The sequence below is a fragment of the Condylura cristata genome, unplaced genomic scaffold (genome assembly GCF_000260355.1).
Source record: "Condylura cristata isolate star-nosed mole 26May11 unplaced genomic scaffold, ConCri1.0 scaffold00017, whole genome shotgun sequence".
NCBI lineage: Eukaryota > Metazoa > Chordata > Mammalia > Eulipotyphla > Talpidae > Condylura > Condylura cristata.
In genome coordinates, this window is record NW_004567118.1 from 17,376,629 (window position 1) to 17,392,073 (window position 15,445).

The following is a 15,445-nucleotide window of genomic DNA, read 5'->3' on the forward strand; positions in this document are numbered from 1 at the left end:
CCACCAGGGAGGGCCGAACAAAGGATTCTTAACTGGAAAATATAACATATTAGGATCCAAATTCTGAGATGAGTATTTTTGAAAGTTGTATAATATAGTTACGATTGTGCTTTAGGAAAGAGTAATGCCAAAATGAATAAGTATCCAATTTAAGAGATGGAAAACAACAAGAACAACTACTCTAGAATAAATCCAATTAGTGTAGGAAGAAGTAAGTGAAGATGACCATGAACTTAGGGGAAGGGGGAAGCACATGGTAACAAAGATAGGATAATAAAGGCTGAGGCTGGGTCTTTGAAAAGTCAAATAGTGAAACTTCTGGCAAGATTGAGCAAAGATTAAGAAACAAAGAATTAATACTTAGATTGAAAAATGACATTATAGGTATACATTTTGCAGAGTTTTAAACTGGTAAAATAATATTAGGAATATTTATGCCAAAAATGAATTTGGAAATTTAGGTGAAATAGGAAAGAAAATTTAACCTCATCTGTTTTACAGTAGAAAACTTGTGTAATCACAGTACAGTGGACCATGATGACTGCAGAGAGAGAAACATTCTACTCAAACATTTGTAGAGAAAATATTTTCAACATTACATATGTTCTTCCAGAGAATAATAAGACTCCTTCTCATTTTATTTGCAATACAATCACCACACAAGATCATGCAGTATAGGAAAACAAGACATCTACCTCATGGTCTTCTATGGAAAACCCCCTCAGGACTCACATAGAATCAGCTCTATGTCGTGCTACTTTAAGGTTAAAGATTTGCTTGGGCTGTGTGGATATACTTGTTTATCTTGTTCTGATTGATGTTTGGGTTGAATAAAATTGGAAAAAAAGCATGTTTGGAATAAATATGAAGGATTGACAGCATATGTTCATAAATTGGACAGGTTCAGAAATGACTTAGATCTCTGCTAGGACAGTACTGACAGACTTGTGAGGCACTTCATTTCTTACTGTGGGGAAAGTGCAACTTCTGATTCTCCTTCAGTAGATGGGCACAGCTATGTGTAACAAGAGCAATTCTGGGCAGCTGGTGATAATGTACTGCTGGTGTCAGTGTAAGGAGGTGGAAATAATTCAGAAAACAATTTGGTGCTAGCTTTTAAAGATTATCTTTTGCATTCCATATGACCTAACAACTTCACTCTGAAGGAAGTGCCTTAAAAGCAATGACCCCTTAGATTGGGCTATTATTTTCAGTCATTCAGATGGTACAAATAGTTTAGCTGATACACAGCTGCCATATGTACTTATTTATAAAGCTTCTCTGGCTGATTTGTAGGTTACAATTACTCTTTGCCATCTTCCCTTCATGGCTGCCCTTCATGCATTTTATGACATTCATTTCAGGTACTATTTTTCTTCCTTGCTCCAGGAGGGAGAAACCCCTCTGAATTGCCTGCCTCCCCCCGTCCCCCAGAAAAAAGAGAGGGGCAGTTGTTTTTTAAAATACATTTGGCATTAAAAGTATTGTGAACACAAAGCTGATTGAAACATAAGTGTACTACAAACCTGGTAACCATCATTAAAGAGTAAAACTTCCATTAGAAATATATTTCGACCCTCCCTGGTGGCACAGTGGGTTAAAGCACAGCACTAAGAAGCTTAAGCCACTTCCTTAAGTGGAACTTCCTTAAGAACACTTCCTGTTCTTATGGCAATTTCCAATACTTTGCTTTCAGCATAATTTAAAGACAACTTGATAGAGTTGTCTTGGAATCGTTAAATGTTTCATGGTTAATATGTAACTTTTCAGCAGAGTTCTCTCTAAAGGAGTGAAAACAATTGGGTAATGATGTTAAAACTCCTTCGTTTATGGGAGAAAGTTTCTCTGCATGAATAAAAATCATATATATATCCTGCCTCATTTTAGCACTAAATGATTTTCATGCACAGATAAAGAATAATGGAAGGAAAGGAGATGGTCCCATTAATATCATTGAGATATATTTCTTTTCTTCTTCTTTTTTGTTTTTTGTTAAAGATTTATTTATTTGTGCATACAGAACTGGGGTACAGGCCAAAGGCTCAGGGGCGGTGAGAGGCTTCACCAGAGACAGAGTGGGGAGCAGAACAGGCAGATCGAGGAAGTACATTGCTGAGGGGAGCAGCGAGTGAGTCAGGAGAGGTCTGCCTACCATGTGGTTACCTCCAGGGCAGGTGGGGATCGAACTCATGTGGAAGTGGCTTAAGCTTCTTAGTGCTGTGCTTTAACCCACTGTGCCACCAGGGAGGGTCGAAATATATTTCTAATGGAAGTTTTACTCTTTAATGATGGTTACCAGGTTTGTAGTACACTTATGTTTCAATCAGCTTTGTGTTCACAATACTTTTAATGCCAAGTCAATCTGGAAGAAAACTTTTAAATTTTGTGCTTCATGGTTATAGGAACTTTAATAAAAATTAATTTAATTTATATACATATTTTGTTGCAAAGAAAGGTGATAGCATGATCAATATTAAGCAACATCAAGCCAGTTTTATCAGACAGTTACAGAAAAGTGAAGTAGAAATCAGTTCATAAAGAAAAGACTTGGGACCCTCCCTGGTGGTACAGCGGGTTAAAGCACTCACTAAGAAGCTTAAGCCACTTCTGCATGAGTTCGATCCTCGTGCCTCCCTGGAGGAGATCCACATGGCGTGGCAGACCTCTCCTGACCCGCCTGCTGCTCTCCTCAGCAGTGTACTTTATCGATCTGCCTGTTCTGCTCCCCACTCTGTCCCTAGTGAATCCTCTCACCTTCCACATCTCTGGCCTGTACCCCAGTTCTGTATGAATAAATAAATAAATCTTTAAAAAAAAAAAGAAGAGAAAATAAATGATGTAATATTGTAAAGCAGGGGTTTTGTTTGTATGTTTTAGGATGATTTTGAGAATTAAGTCACTGTGGCATGTAGGTTCCACTGGGTGCATGGACAATGACGTATTTCTCTTGTATTGTACAATTCCAGTGTTTGCCGGGTACTGCAGGTCTTGTAACTATTTAAACTTAAATGGTAATTTTTGGATATAATTATAACAGAATTATAATTTAAGGAAATATCAAGGAGTTTTTTTTTTTTTGCTTCTTTTAGCAATAGTGGTAGCAAAAAATGTTGAAGATCACTTTTAACAATCTTTTTATCTTTCTAGTTTAGAATTTTCTTGACCCTACTAATGTTTTTTCTTTTTCTAAATTTTACTCTTTCATAGGAAAAAAAATCAACTTCTAACAATAAAATCAACTTAAACAACATCAGGTTTAAAGACTGATATAGATAAATATTTATTTGACAGTATAACTTTCTGCAATTATTATAAATATATCTGGTAATAGACCATATAACATTGTTATCTATCTTTATACTTTAATTTCTTTATTTTCATGCCACATCTACAACATTCTGTTATATAAATATGTCTAAAGTCCTCTTGCTGGCTATTTAGGTTATTTCCAATTTTTTGCTATGTTTTTTGGCTAATAAAAAATTGAATGTTATTGCCCATGTTTTCTTGGCCATATGGTCAAGAAAGTTGCTGTGATACTGACACCTGAGAGCTGCTGGTTTGTAGGGTTTCTGCTTTATGCTTTATGTGTGTGTGCTCAGCATATTCCAGCTGCAAAATAACACTTGATGTTATATCAATTCAGTTTATAATGGACTAATGCAAGCGAATAGCTCAGTGTCTACCTTCTGTTTCACAGTTGACTTTGTAACTCCTTTGTGAATTTAAATAGGGTCTACCTTTTCTTAGTTTACTTTTATTTAAAAGAATGTTGAGCCAAAGAGCAAAATCATCTCTTTAGGAATCTCATCTGTATTTTTCTCTGTTTCAAAGTTTGGGATATACTCATAATTATGAAATTATCTATTTGCTCCTACTTTAGAGCCAGTGATTCTCTAACATAGTCTCCAGTCACCCGGAGGGCATTTGTGAAGTCAGAATGAGCTTCATAGTACCGAGTCTCATGTGCTTCTTGTTCTTGTCAGTGGGTGGCTTTTTGCATTGATGATCAAAAGCAATTTGTGGGTAAACTTGTCAATATCTTTTTGAGAACCAAGGAAATGGCATGCTGCAGGTATTTGATTTAACACAATGAATAGTATAGTAAATGTTGTTAAATATAATCTGAACAAAGTACCAGGGAATCTGGAGATCACAAAGTTTGAAAACGATTACTTCCCTAAGTAGACTACAGAGGTGTGTGTGTGTGTGTGTGTGTGTGTGTGTGTGTATGGAGCAAACAAGTAGCACATGGTGGATATAAATGGACAGATATTTTATTTTCTTGTTGATGGTCACTTGGAAGGGAAATCTAGAAAATATGATACTTCTAACAAATTCAGTTGAGCTTGATTTTATATACGAGTCTTAAATTTTTAACTTAATTGCCTTATTTTTTTTTAATAACAAGATTATATTTGTAAATAAAATACTTTGCAGGTGCTGACCTTAAGGAAAGAGTGAAAATGAGTTCCAGTGAAGTTGGTCCTTTCGTCTCCAAAATAAGATCAGTGATTAATGAAATTGGTAAGCACAATTAAATCTTGCTTTTAGCATGCTGAAGAATGACCTCAAATGCACCTTGTCTTTATATAAAATCTTGGGTTAGAATACTTGTACAATTAGGTAATAATCACTTATACCTGGTTGCTGTGAAACAGCATGTGATATATTTAATTTTAAAAAATGTTGAAAAATATTTCATAATTAAAAGTGACTGTGTAGGTGATTTAGCATATTAAGGTAGTTACTAGGAAATAAGACATAAGACATAAAACTTCAGCTTAAATCTATAAATGTACAAATACATTTATAGATTTATATACTTGGATATTTTTGTATTTTTACATAAATAGGATTATACTATTTCCTTAGAATAAAAAACTTTGATGTAGTATTTATATCTCAGCACATATCACTCTTATTAATACTTCTAAATTTGTTGCTTCTTGGTAATACATTGTGTCTTATCCACAATTTTAAGTTATTTCTTAATATTAATGAATATCTTGTTTTTTTTCTTTTGCTGATTTTGTTTTTTATGATAAAGCAGTGGATGTTTTTGTACAGAAGTCTGGGAACTTCAGCATGTGTTTTTATAGTAGAGATTTGTAAACATGGAATGGCAGCTTTAAGAATCACAGTCGATCTTACATTTGATAAATTCTTCTAGATTATATTCATATTATATTCATAACAATTACAGTAATTTATATTTCCATTAAAATTGTACGTGTTTTGTCATATGCTATCAGCAATTGGGTGGCTATATTTTAAATTTGTCAAGGTTAAGGAAAAAAAGCATCACAATATTTGAATTTGTATTCCCAGATGTTTGTGCTGTTCGTCTTTTCCCTTTTTTTAAATTGCCTTTTTACATTCTTTATCCTGCATTCGATAGCATTATTGAATTATTGCTTATTTACTCAAAGACCATTTTTGTATTAATCTTTGTTACATTTTATTACAGATTTTGCCTTTCAATGTACCACATAGTTGAATTCTCGTAACTTTTAAAATAAAAACTTGCAATATCTACAGGGTAGGGTACTAACTTCCTTTCATTTTTCTTTTGTCCTGGAAGATTTTCTTGGGTAACTTCCATTCATCAATTCTTAAAATGATTTTAGGATAAAGAGAAAAATGATCTGTGATTATTTTTTATGATAGTTTACCTTTTCTTTTATGAAGTGCATGGCTCTGATTTCAGGAGAGGTCATTAATTTTTCAGTGTCCCAAAAAGTAATTTATTTCTCTTCAAATTGGTTTTTATCATGTATTTTTTCCTGTTATTTATCTTTAACTATTTTAATACATTTATTTCCTTGATTGGGATTCTCCCCTTATTTCTGTTGAAATCTGGTTATTGTAGATCTATAGAAAGCTTTTTAAGTATATGGATTCTTTTTATATTAGCCAATTTATCAATTACTTATATTAGTTACTGTTATTTATCAGTAAATTTTCTTGTTTTCCAGATGGAAAGTTCTTATGTGTAATATAATTTTATTTTTCCCCTAAATATATTTTAATCATGTATTTAAATATATTTTTATATTGGCGAAGGCCCTTAGTACAGATACTCATTTTTTTTTTTTGAAATGACTGAGTTCATCCTTATCTTTCTTTGGCTTGATGCAATTAACTTGATCCTTGTTTCTTTAGATAATTCTGTTGTCCTACTGTGACCAATGAATTGGTATATTTTCAGTTTAAAGTTTTTCTCTTTAGTCCTTTCTCCTAGTGTTTTCTTTGTAGTTTTAAGTGAACTTTTATCTGTAACACTTAATTTATCCATTTTAAATTACATTTCTCAGCTAACCTGTTTATAAATGTAATGAAATGTGTACCTCCGTTAATTTCCTGTTAATACAGTTATAGAATTTTAAAAAATGTGTTTATTGATGTAAAATAAATAGCACATATTAAAGTAAGCACTTGGTATAGATTTTGGCTTTTATGAATTCATGTTCCACAGAATTTGAAAAAGTGAATAACTGGTTTCAGTCCAGGGGCAGATACTGTGGATCACATAATAGGAAAGTGGCGGCAATTGCCCTGAGCCATGGTCTTGATCTGGTAACATCATAGAATGTTCTAGGTGGGGCTAAACCAGGGCATGCATAGATTGGTTACATGCTTCTTCATGTCACATGCCCCATTAGCATCTTATGTCTCCACCCTTGGTGTGCATTTTAGCATGCTAACGAGAACTAAGTCATTTCCACATCTGGTCCTCTGCCTCCTGCATCTTTGCTTTGTAGCCATCAGTTTTCATGTGGTTCTGGAACCATTGCCCCAAAGCAGGAAGCCTCTGCAGAATGCAGAGTCTGTTCTCACTGGTGATTGGCAGCAACCTGGGGTTTTGTGGAATTCTATTAGCCTAGGGGCTCAATAACAGGAAACTGAGGCAAACAAAGTCTAGGTTCAAGGGGTCCTGGTGGTTTCTTTTTATTGTTGGGTGGTATTCAGTTGTGTAGTTGTGCCTTACGACAGACATTTGGGTTGTGCCCATTTTGGGACAGTTACACATAAAGCTGCTACAAACACTTATATATATGTCTTAAATATCTTACAAGTTACGCCCCAGGAATTAAGGCTCTTACTGCTTCACCTGTCAACATTGCTATCAGCATAGTTGGTCAGCATGTTACCTGTGGGAACGTGAGAGTGCCACATCCTCTTGGATAAGCTGAAGTAGGCAGTGCTTCACCTGAGGAATCTTAAGGTGCAGGTCCTGGCTCAGTACTTCTGGGTGAACCTGGATTTCACATTTTTATCAAACTTCCAGGTGATGCTAATGCTTCTGGTTCACATATCACACTGTGAATAGCAAGGTTATAGATAGATGCTGAGAGTTAGTGAGGCAGGGCAGTGATGTTATACATCTTTTTTTCCGACCAGGTAAAAATAAACTACACTAGTCTCCCCTGATCTGTGTTTTTTTTTTTTTCATCTGCAGTTTCTGTTGCCCGCAGTCAACCATGGTCTGAAAGTACTAACAACAATAAGATATTGGGCAGGGGGATACCACATTCATATAACTTTTATTATACCATATTATATTGTTCTATTTTATTAGTGGTTGTTGTTAATCTTACTGTACATAGTTTATAAGTTAAACTTTATCATAAGTAGGTGTGTATAGGTAAAAACATCATTTTTAGGGTTTGGTACTATCTTCTTTCTTTTATTCATTGGGTATATAGAAATGTATCTCGCACAGATTAGATGGGACCAGTATACTTCCAGTATATGTTTTTATCAAAAATAGGAGTAACTACATTTGCCATGCCAAACCGTATCTGAAGTGCCAAGTTTTTTCCCAATAATTGGAACATTGGTAGATGGTGGATGTCATTAAATGTATTAAATCTTCTAGACAAGCTGCTGAGTGGTGTATGTGGTGACTTAACTTCACCATCAGCTCTTCCCTGCATTTCTCCCTGGAGCTTTATTTGATTTGGAAGTTTGGTAGGAAGTGTTGGCCTTCCTCTGCATTTATATACAGGGGTTGGGGGTTCTCAGGGAAAACTGCTGCCAGCACTTTAGGTACTGTAAACTGACTGGCACTTGCAGTGGGCCTGCAGGATCCCCCATGTGGACCTGGTGAGCGATGTTGTTCCAGGTCTTGTGAAATTAGAGCACAGAGCCAGTGTCCTCTTGACTTCTAGGAGTCTCAGCATTTCTCCTCAGATACAGGGTCCTAGGTCTGTGGGGAAGGATGGAAGTGTGACTTACAGTGTTGTCTTCCTCAGGGACTCTGGACATGGGGTTTGAGAATGGTGTGTAGGTAGTAAGTAGTGAGCAAGACCCAGGAGCCAGGTAGGTGACTTGTGCTCAAACTGTGGCTGTGCCAGACAAGTGGCAGCAGCTCTTGTGTGCCTGATGTTTCCATTTGTATAATGCAGGTCATAGTTCTGAGGTCAGAAGACTGGTGTCGTAGGAGGTTGCAGTAATATTTGTCAGTTCCTCAGGACAGTGGCCACACATAGTAAGTCCTTTATAGTACTTGCTAGATCCACAGGCAACAACATAGAAAGGTAATGAGGCAGGTGGCTAAGTGATAGGCTCAGCAAAATCAAACTGCTTTTCTCAGTGATCACTTTCCTGACTCCTGGGAACAGGGACTCTAGTTTGAAACACCCATCCCTCATCCCAGTGATGAGGTGAGGTGTGTTTGTTGACCTTCAGGCTGATTCCTTTTTTCTGGGCTTGGGTGGGGCCTCCAGAAGAGATGAGGTACAGTAAGTCCCTCGGCTTTGAGCACTGGTGGCTTTATTTTCTTGGGATTCCTTTGAAAGTCAGTGATGGGAGAGTACATTAAACTGAGGGTAGATTTTAATTGAAAGTAAGGGTGGTTAGGAATTTATTATAATTTCAGTTAACCTGCTTTTATTCTTCTTGAATGATTTTAGTTAAGTTAGATTTCCCGTAAGCTATAATATATTTCTTTTGAAATAGGATTTCTTTATTTTGTTACAAGAACATCATTCTTACAGTAAAACCAAATTTAAAATCATTACTGAGACTAGCAATTTTTCCTCTATGGTCAAATTGGTTATATATTTTCTAGGAATGTGAAAGTGAGGACAGACCCTCACTTCCTGTTTCTCCATATTCATGACCCTCTGACCTATTAACGCTCTCAGTGATGTTTTTGGAAGTCTTGGAAGTGGACCGTAGTCTTCCTTTGCAGCTCCTATTTTTTCTCTTAAAATAGCAAAACTTTGTTTGCTTTAATAATATTTTAGGAGCATTTCAAAGGATTATTATCTTCTTTGTCATTCCTGGCTCATTTCCTGGTACCAAACTCAAAATAGTATCTGATCCCATTGGTTGCGTAACCATTGAGTCATAATTTCTTCCTATCACTGTTGGGCATCGCCATTACTCATGACCGTTCCTATTTCATTCCACTGCACTCTTACACAACTGTCAGTTTTATATTCCTCAGTTCCTTGAAACTGAAAATCTGCCTTCTACAGGTGTTCTATTGCATTTCCTCTCAGATTAAGAAGAAACACTGGATGTAAAAATAAGCATGTTTGATAGCTATGAAACTATTCTGTGCTTTGAGATGACTCACATTTTCCTGAAAACAATTTACTAAGTAACATATCTTTATGGCAAAAATTAGAATTACTTTAGAGACTTGGGATTTATAAGTATAAATTTAATTACTCATTGAATATTAATTAAGCTGTTCTACTTATTTAGAAAGAAAATTTTATAGACTGATTTATATAATGGCAATGTATGTTGATTAATATCCATAAATACTAAGTAGTGTAGCCCATTTAATGATTTGAGAGGGTGTAAGGCTCCACATTCTTGTCATTTTGTGTTTTATATTTTATGTGAATTGTATGTTAAAACACTTTTACGCCCTTCAGAAAAGTTGTTAATGTTCTTAGCTATCACATTTTAAAATAATTTTGATTGCTTCTAAAAGGTCTAAGCAGATAGGAAAAATGGGTTATATTCTCTGACTTTAGAATTAAGAAAACTTGTGCAACTGGTAATTTTGACTTGTCTCCTAGAACTCTTATCTGTCAGGTCAGCACACTGCAATTTGTTTATTTCTCCTTTCCCAACACTGCTTTGTGGAAACCCCCTATTCTGAGTCTTGTGGAACCAGAAACCTCTTTATTGAACATGTTTCCCATGACTTTATTTTATAAACACCAGATCTCTTAGTATTCTTGCAATGAAGGGAAAGGAAGGGCATTTTCAATACTCAATTTTACTTGATTTTTAAAAATATGTACTAAGTACTTTCACTATTCTATTGACATTTCTTACTTTTAAGAAACATTATCTCCCTGTTGCTTAAGTGTGATTTTTAAATCTAATCTTATGATTCTTATAAATAAGTATAGACTTGCGACTATACTTGAGAATGCTGCCTAATAAAAGTGAAGAACATAGCTTTGTCAACTCCTTGTGAGTCAGTTCTCTTTGTGTTGCAGTAGAAAGAACATTACAAATGACCAGGATTCTACTTTTCCTCTGCTTTTTCTTTTATGTTCAGGGCTTAAGGAAGATTATCTTTGTCATTTATTATTAACTTTGTTTCGTCAACACTTTTATTTAGTAGTCTGTATTTTCATCGTACATGTTGATATGAAGAAAAAATTCTTTTTTCATGTGTATTAAGTCCACTTGTTTTCATGTTAGGGGAAAATCTAAGGGGAATCTTAGGTTGTAATTTTCAACCTTAGGTTGCTTTAACACTAAACTCACCAGTATATATATTTGGGCCTTTGTTCTTTCTCTTTCTGAAGAACCAACTTGCTGTAGATGTGAAGCACTTAGTGTATCAGTGTTTCACCTGCAAAGAGAGAGCAACTTGTGCCCTTCTGGGCCCTCTCCAGCTTGGGGATGTTGTGTAGTTTGTCTTTTCTGTAGTTCTGTAGGACTATTTCTTTTTTAAACCTTTAAATGAGAGAAGTTAATACAGGTATGCTCTGTTTTATTGAGCTTTGTAGATAATGATTTATTCTTACCAACCTCCCGCTATTCCTTATATCTCCTTGTTCATTTCTTCTTTGTCTCTCTGAACCAGTCAGAGCCTTCATGGTGTTTATTGATGTTGATTAGTTTTCTAAGTGTTATACCTTATCAAATTATCTGTTATGTAAATGTTCAGTATTTGTTTTCACTGTGTTGACTTGCTTTTCAAAATACACAGTTCTCTTAAACTCCCTCCATTTTGCTGAAAATGACAGCATTTCATTTTTCTTCCTAACTGAATAGTATTCCATTGTGTGGATAGATCACATCTTCTTGATTATATATTGAAGGTTTATGGGCACCTCAAATTAAGCAAATCTATTGGTACCTTTTTCTTAACAGCATTTGCTTACTTTATGTGACTGCACTATGTTTCATGAAGGGCATGTACAATTTTTTAGACATAATGCTGTTGTACACTTAAAATAGACTGAATTATAGTGTAACCATAGATGTACAGGAACCCCCCAAAAATCTTCTGATTCACTTTCTTTTAAAGATCTATTTATTTATGCATACAGAGCTGGGGTGCAGGCCAGAGGTGCAGGGGCGGTAAGAGGATTCACCAGAGACAGAGTGGGGAGCAGAACAGGCTAACTGGTGAAATACACTGCTGAGGGGAGCAGCGGGCAGGTCAGGAGAGGTCTGCTCCGCCATGTGGTCACCTCTGGGGTGGGGATCGAACTCATGTTGAAATGGCTTAGTTTCTTAGTGCTGTGCTTTAACCTGCTGAGCCACCACTTTATTGTGGTGGTCTGGATCTAAACCTGCAGTATCTCTGAGTTACACCTATAATGAAAAGATAAGTAGGGTGAATGCAGGTTTAATGTAGTAGAGAAGTGGCAGTGAAAAACCTTGAGTTTTTAATCCAAGAGGTAAGAAGGAAGATATTGTTAAGTTGTTACAGGATGGGCATTCTGGTACTGAACCCTACTAGAGAAATAAGCCAGAGTGCCATGGAAACATGAAAGACGAGACTTCTGAGCAGTATTTTGAAGGGTAGGTAGGAATTACTTAGGCATTCAGCAGAAAGGCAGTTTGCACACAGGTTTGGAAGGAATTGACTCTGGAGTTACTTGTAATTTGGGCTGGAAATGTGGAGGCTGTGTCTGAGTTAGAGAAGAACTTGGGATGCAGGTAGGATTTAGTTCAACAAATTCTTCTGTGGTGTCCTAAAGGTTTTCTCCATTTTTATCCTGAATTGGAACAAGCCATTGTTACTATGATTATATTTACATTTTAGTAAAATCACCCCATAGAAAATGGGGAAGATGCATTGGAGGGGCAGGTAGCAAGTGAAGGAGGTCAGTTGAGATGCCCTGCTCATGAGAATTTTGATTACACGTCATCTTTCTTATCTCTGATTGTGAGATCTGGTTTGTAGGAAGGAAGAAGCATTGAGACCTGGTAAAGTAATTCCATTGTATTTGCAGTGGCTTAAGGTAACTTTGGGACCTATTCAATTTAGCTTGTTTTTACCTTGATGGAATTTTCTTTTCGTCAAACAAAATAGTACATTTCTTCATTAAACTTTTTCTTGACTGTAAATATTGACACAGCTGCTTTTCTTTTCTCCTTTTTTTAACTAAGTATATAGTAAAGGTCATTACCTGGAGCACCTTTGAACATGTCCTGTTCTTTACATTCATAGACAGGTTCAAATAGTGAAACATACCCCTTCCTAAAGCTCCTGCATCCCTGCTCTCCCAAGAAAGCTTCTGCCTGAGGTGGCAGCATCTATGGATACTCCTCCCAGGCTTTTCAGACTTTACTCTTTAGGACAAATGAGAGCAATTCCTTCATTGGTGACTAAGACACTGCACTTTAACAAATTTGTATATATTTTAAAAGGGTAAGGAATGGTCCACTCTGTAGAATTTCATGTATTCAAAGACCTATGGAAAAGAGATTTTTCCAGGATGATACCTTTTAATTAATTTTTATTTGCTTTTAAAATCAAGATGCACTTGACATACAGCATTGTACAAGTTTAAGGTGTATGATGTACTGACTTGAAACATATATTTCAGTATGATTACCACATGGCATAACCTAGCACCTCTGTCATGTCACACAGTTATCGTTTACTTTTTGTTATGAGAATAAATGAAATGGCACCTTTTTAATATCCACACATGCACTTTACATATTAAGGTTGATCAGCCTAACTTCACATTTTTATAGTCAAATTAATTAACCATTCAGTTTTTGAACTATTTGTGAAAATGAAATTTGTATGTTGTAATTTAGAAAAATCTCATTATATAGTAAGGTAGCAATCTTACAGAGGAAGAATAACATCTTCTTTCTATTTCAGCTAATCTTCCAGTGCCAACGATTGCAGCAATAGATGGACTGGCTTTAGGTGGTGGTCTTGAACTGGCGCTAGCGTGTGATATAAGAGTAGCAGGTGAGAATTAAAACATAACTGTTAAAAATGACATGAACATTTTGTTTATGCTTCAGATAATTTCAAATACCCTATTCTTTTTCTGTTGAATAGACTATTTTGAAAAAGTCACTGGTTGAATCTGATGTACTTGAAATTCCCAGTCCAGAAAAGTGTTTTAATTGTGTCTGCAGTAGGAGCAAGGGCGGGGACTTGGGTCAGACAGAACTGAGGTTGGATCTTAGGTCTTGGCCTTTTTAGATTAGCTTCCTCCTCTAGAATGGGAGACATAAAATGTCAGTAGCTGTGAAAATAAACATGGAAAGAGGACCCCAGGCCACCTGGCAGAATGGTGAAATCAGTTGTCAAAAGTAACGAGACTGGGTCTTGAAAAATTGCCATATCTGATATGACATATTAAGCTGTTTGAGCTGGAGGACTATGCATGCTGCTCAGGAATTCATACTTGTCAGCCTGTTCTGATCCCGACTGCTTAGTGGGATCTAAGTCTTATGCATGCGATCTAAGTCTAAGTTATGCATGACCTGGCATAACGTAGCCATAACCCTGGTCTTTTTGCATTAAACAACTTTTAACAGAAAATGTATGACTCTTAAGATACAGCATTGAGAGTGATTACTTATTTCTATCAAATACATGATTTTTGAAGTGATCTTTTTTTAAAACATTTTTGCGGAAACTTATTAACCAAGAGAATTTTTTTTGCTTATGAACTGCTTAAGTCACTTTATTTGAATTTGTTGATACAGATCTTACTTAATTTTCTTTTCAGCTTCCTCTGCAAAAATGGGTCTCGTTGAAACAAAGTTGGCCATTATTCCTGGAGGAGGTATGAATTGTTCATGTTCATCTCACGTTCTTCTCTTGATTTATTTCTCATATGGGCATGCACTAGAAGAGTGTAAATTGAAAAGGCAGCACTGACTAACGCTTCTGTAGCAATGTCCTTATTCAACTTGGTCTTTTGGCTTCTCTAGATAGGTGTGAAGATGATAGTTATGCTGGCTGTTGCTCGCTTTCTGCCTCTCTTTCTTCTTTTTTTTCCTGTTTCCTTTTCCATAGCATTTCTTATTTGTGAATTATTTTACCAGTTACATTATTCCTGAAGGATCGCACTATTATTTTGAAACTTTTATGTGAGCATATAAACTTGTGCTCACAGAGCCATGCACACAGTCAGACCCAGTGTGTGTGCGCCTGCATGTATGTGCACTGTTCACGTGTGTGCACACACATGAATGTGTCTGTAGGGGTGGTGGAGCTCCCCCAGCTTCATGCCACCTTTCTTGTGTTTTTCTGCAACAGCACAGGTGGGGTGAGTAAGTAGTAGCCTTAAGGTAGAGCTGAGGAAGGGCTGATTTTTTGGGTCATTGCCAAAAAAGCCTGCTTCTTTGGGAAGACCCATTTAAGATGGCACTTTTTCCAGTGGTGATAATGAAACCTTACACCACCCAATAAATCTGAAATTTTTGTCCTTTTATCTGACGTGAGAATTTGTAGATATTTTCATGTTGTGAATTTGTTCTTTTAAAAAGTAGACTTTATTCTGAGATGTGCACATGTATAACTTCATGTGTAACAGTAACAGTGAAAAATTAAAAGGCAGTGTTGGACACTTTAGGCATGTTTGTATGTGAATCGTTTAAAATTGTATGTTCATTGATCAGAGTATTTAGCCTGATTAGGATATAAAGGTAGAAATTAAAACATTACTTATTCAAGCTGAAGCTTTCCACCCAGATTTATGTGTAAGACTCATTAAGTTTTCTAATTTGGTCACCCATGAAAGTGACATTCTTTTAGGTAATGCATTTTTTTGTTTGTTTTGCCATACCTACACAGTGACTAATGAAAATACTATAAAAGAAAGATGTTCTAGAAAATTGACCTAATTGAAAAGAATGATCAGGTAACTAAAAAAGGATGATGTGACATGTTTCTGAAGTTCTATTAAGAAGCAAGCATTTATTGGTAATTAGGATTTAACTATAGACATGTAGGAACTGTAATTGAATGATA

General features: G+C 35.8%; 1 protein-coding gene across 2 annotated transcripts in view; it reads left to right on the forward strand.

Annotated features, from left to right (window-relative positions):
• The window catches only part of AUH (AU RNA binding protein/enoyl-CoA hydratase), a 111,883-nt gene that overhangs the window by 27,728 nt on the left and 68,710 nt on the right, over positions 1-15,445 (forward strand). For both annotated transcript variants that reach the window (XM_012726626.1, XM_004684484.2), the window contains 3 exons: positions 4,441-4,527; positions 13,334-13,426; positions 14,199-14,255. In XM_012726626.1, coding sequence (XP_012582080.1) covers positions 4,441-4,527; positions 13,334-13,426; positions 14,199-14,255 — 237 coding nt within the window. The remainder of the gene's footprint in view (positions 1-4,440; positions 4,528-13,333; positions 13,427-14,198; positions 14,256-15,445) is intronic.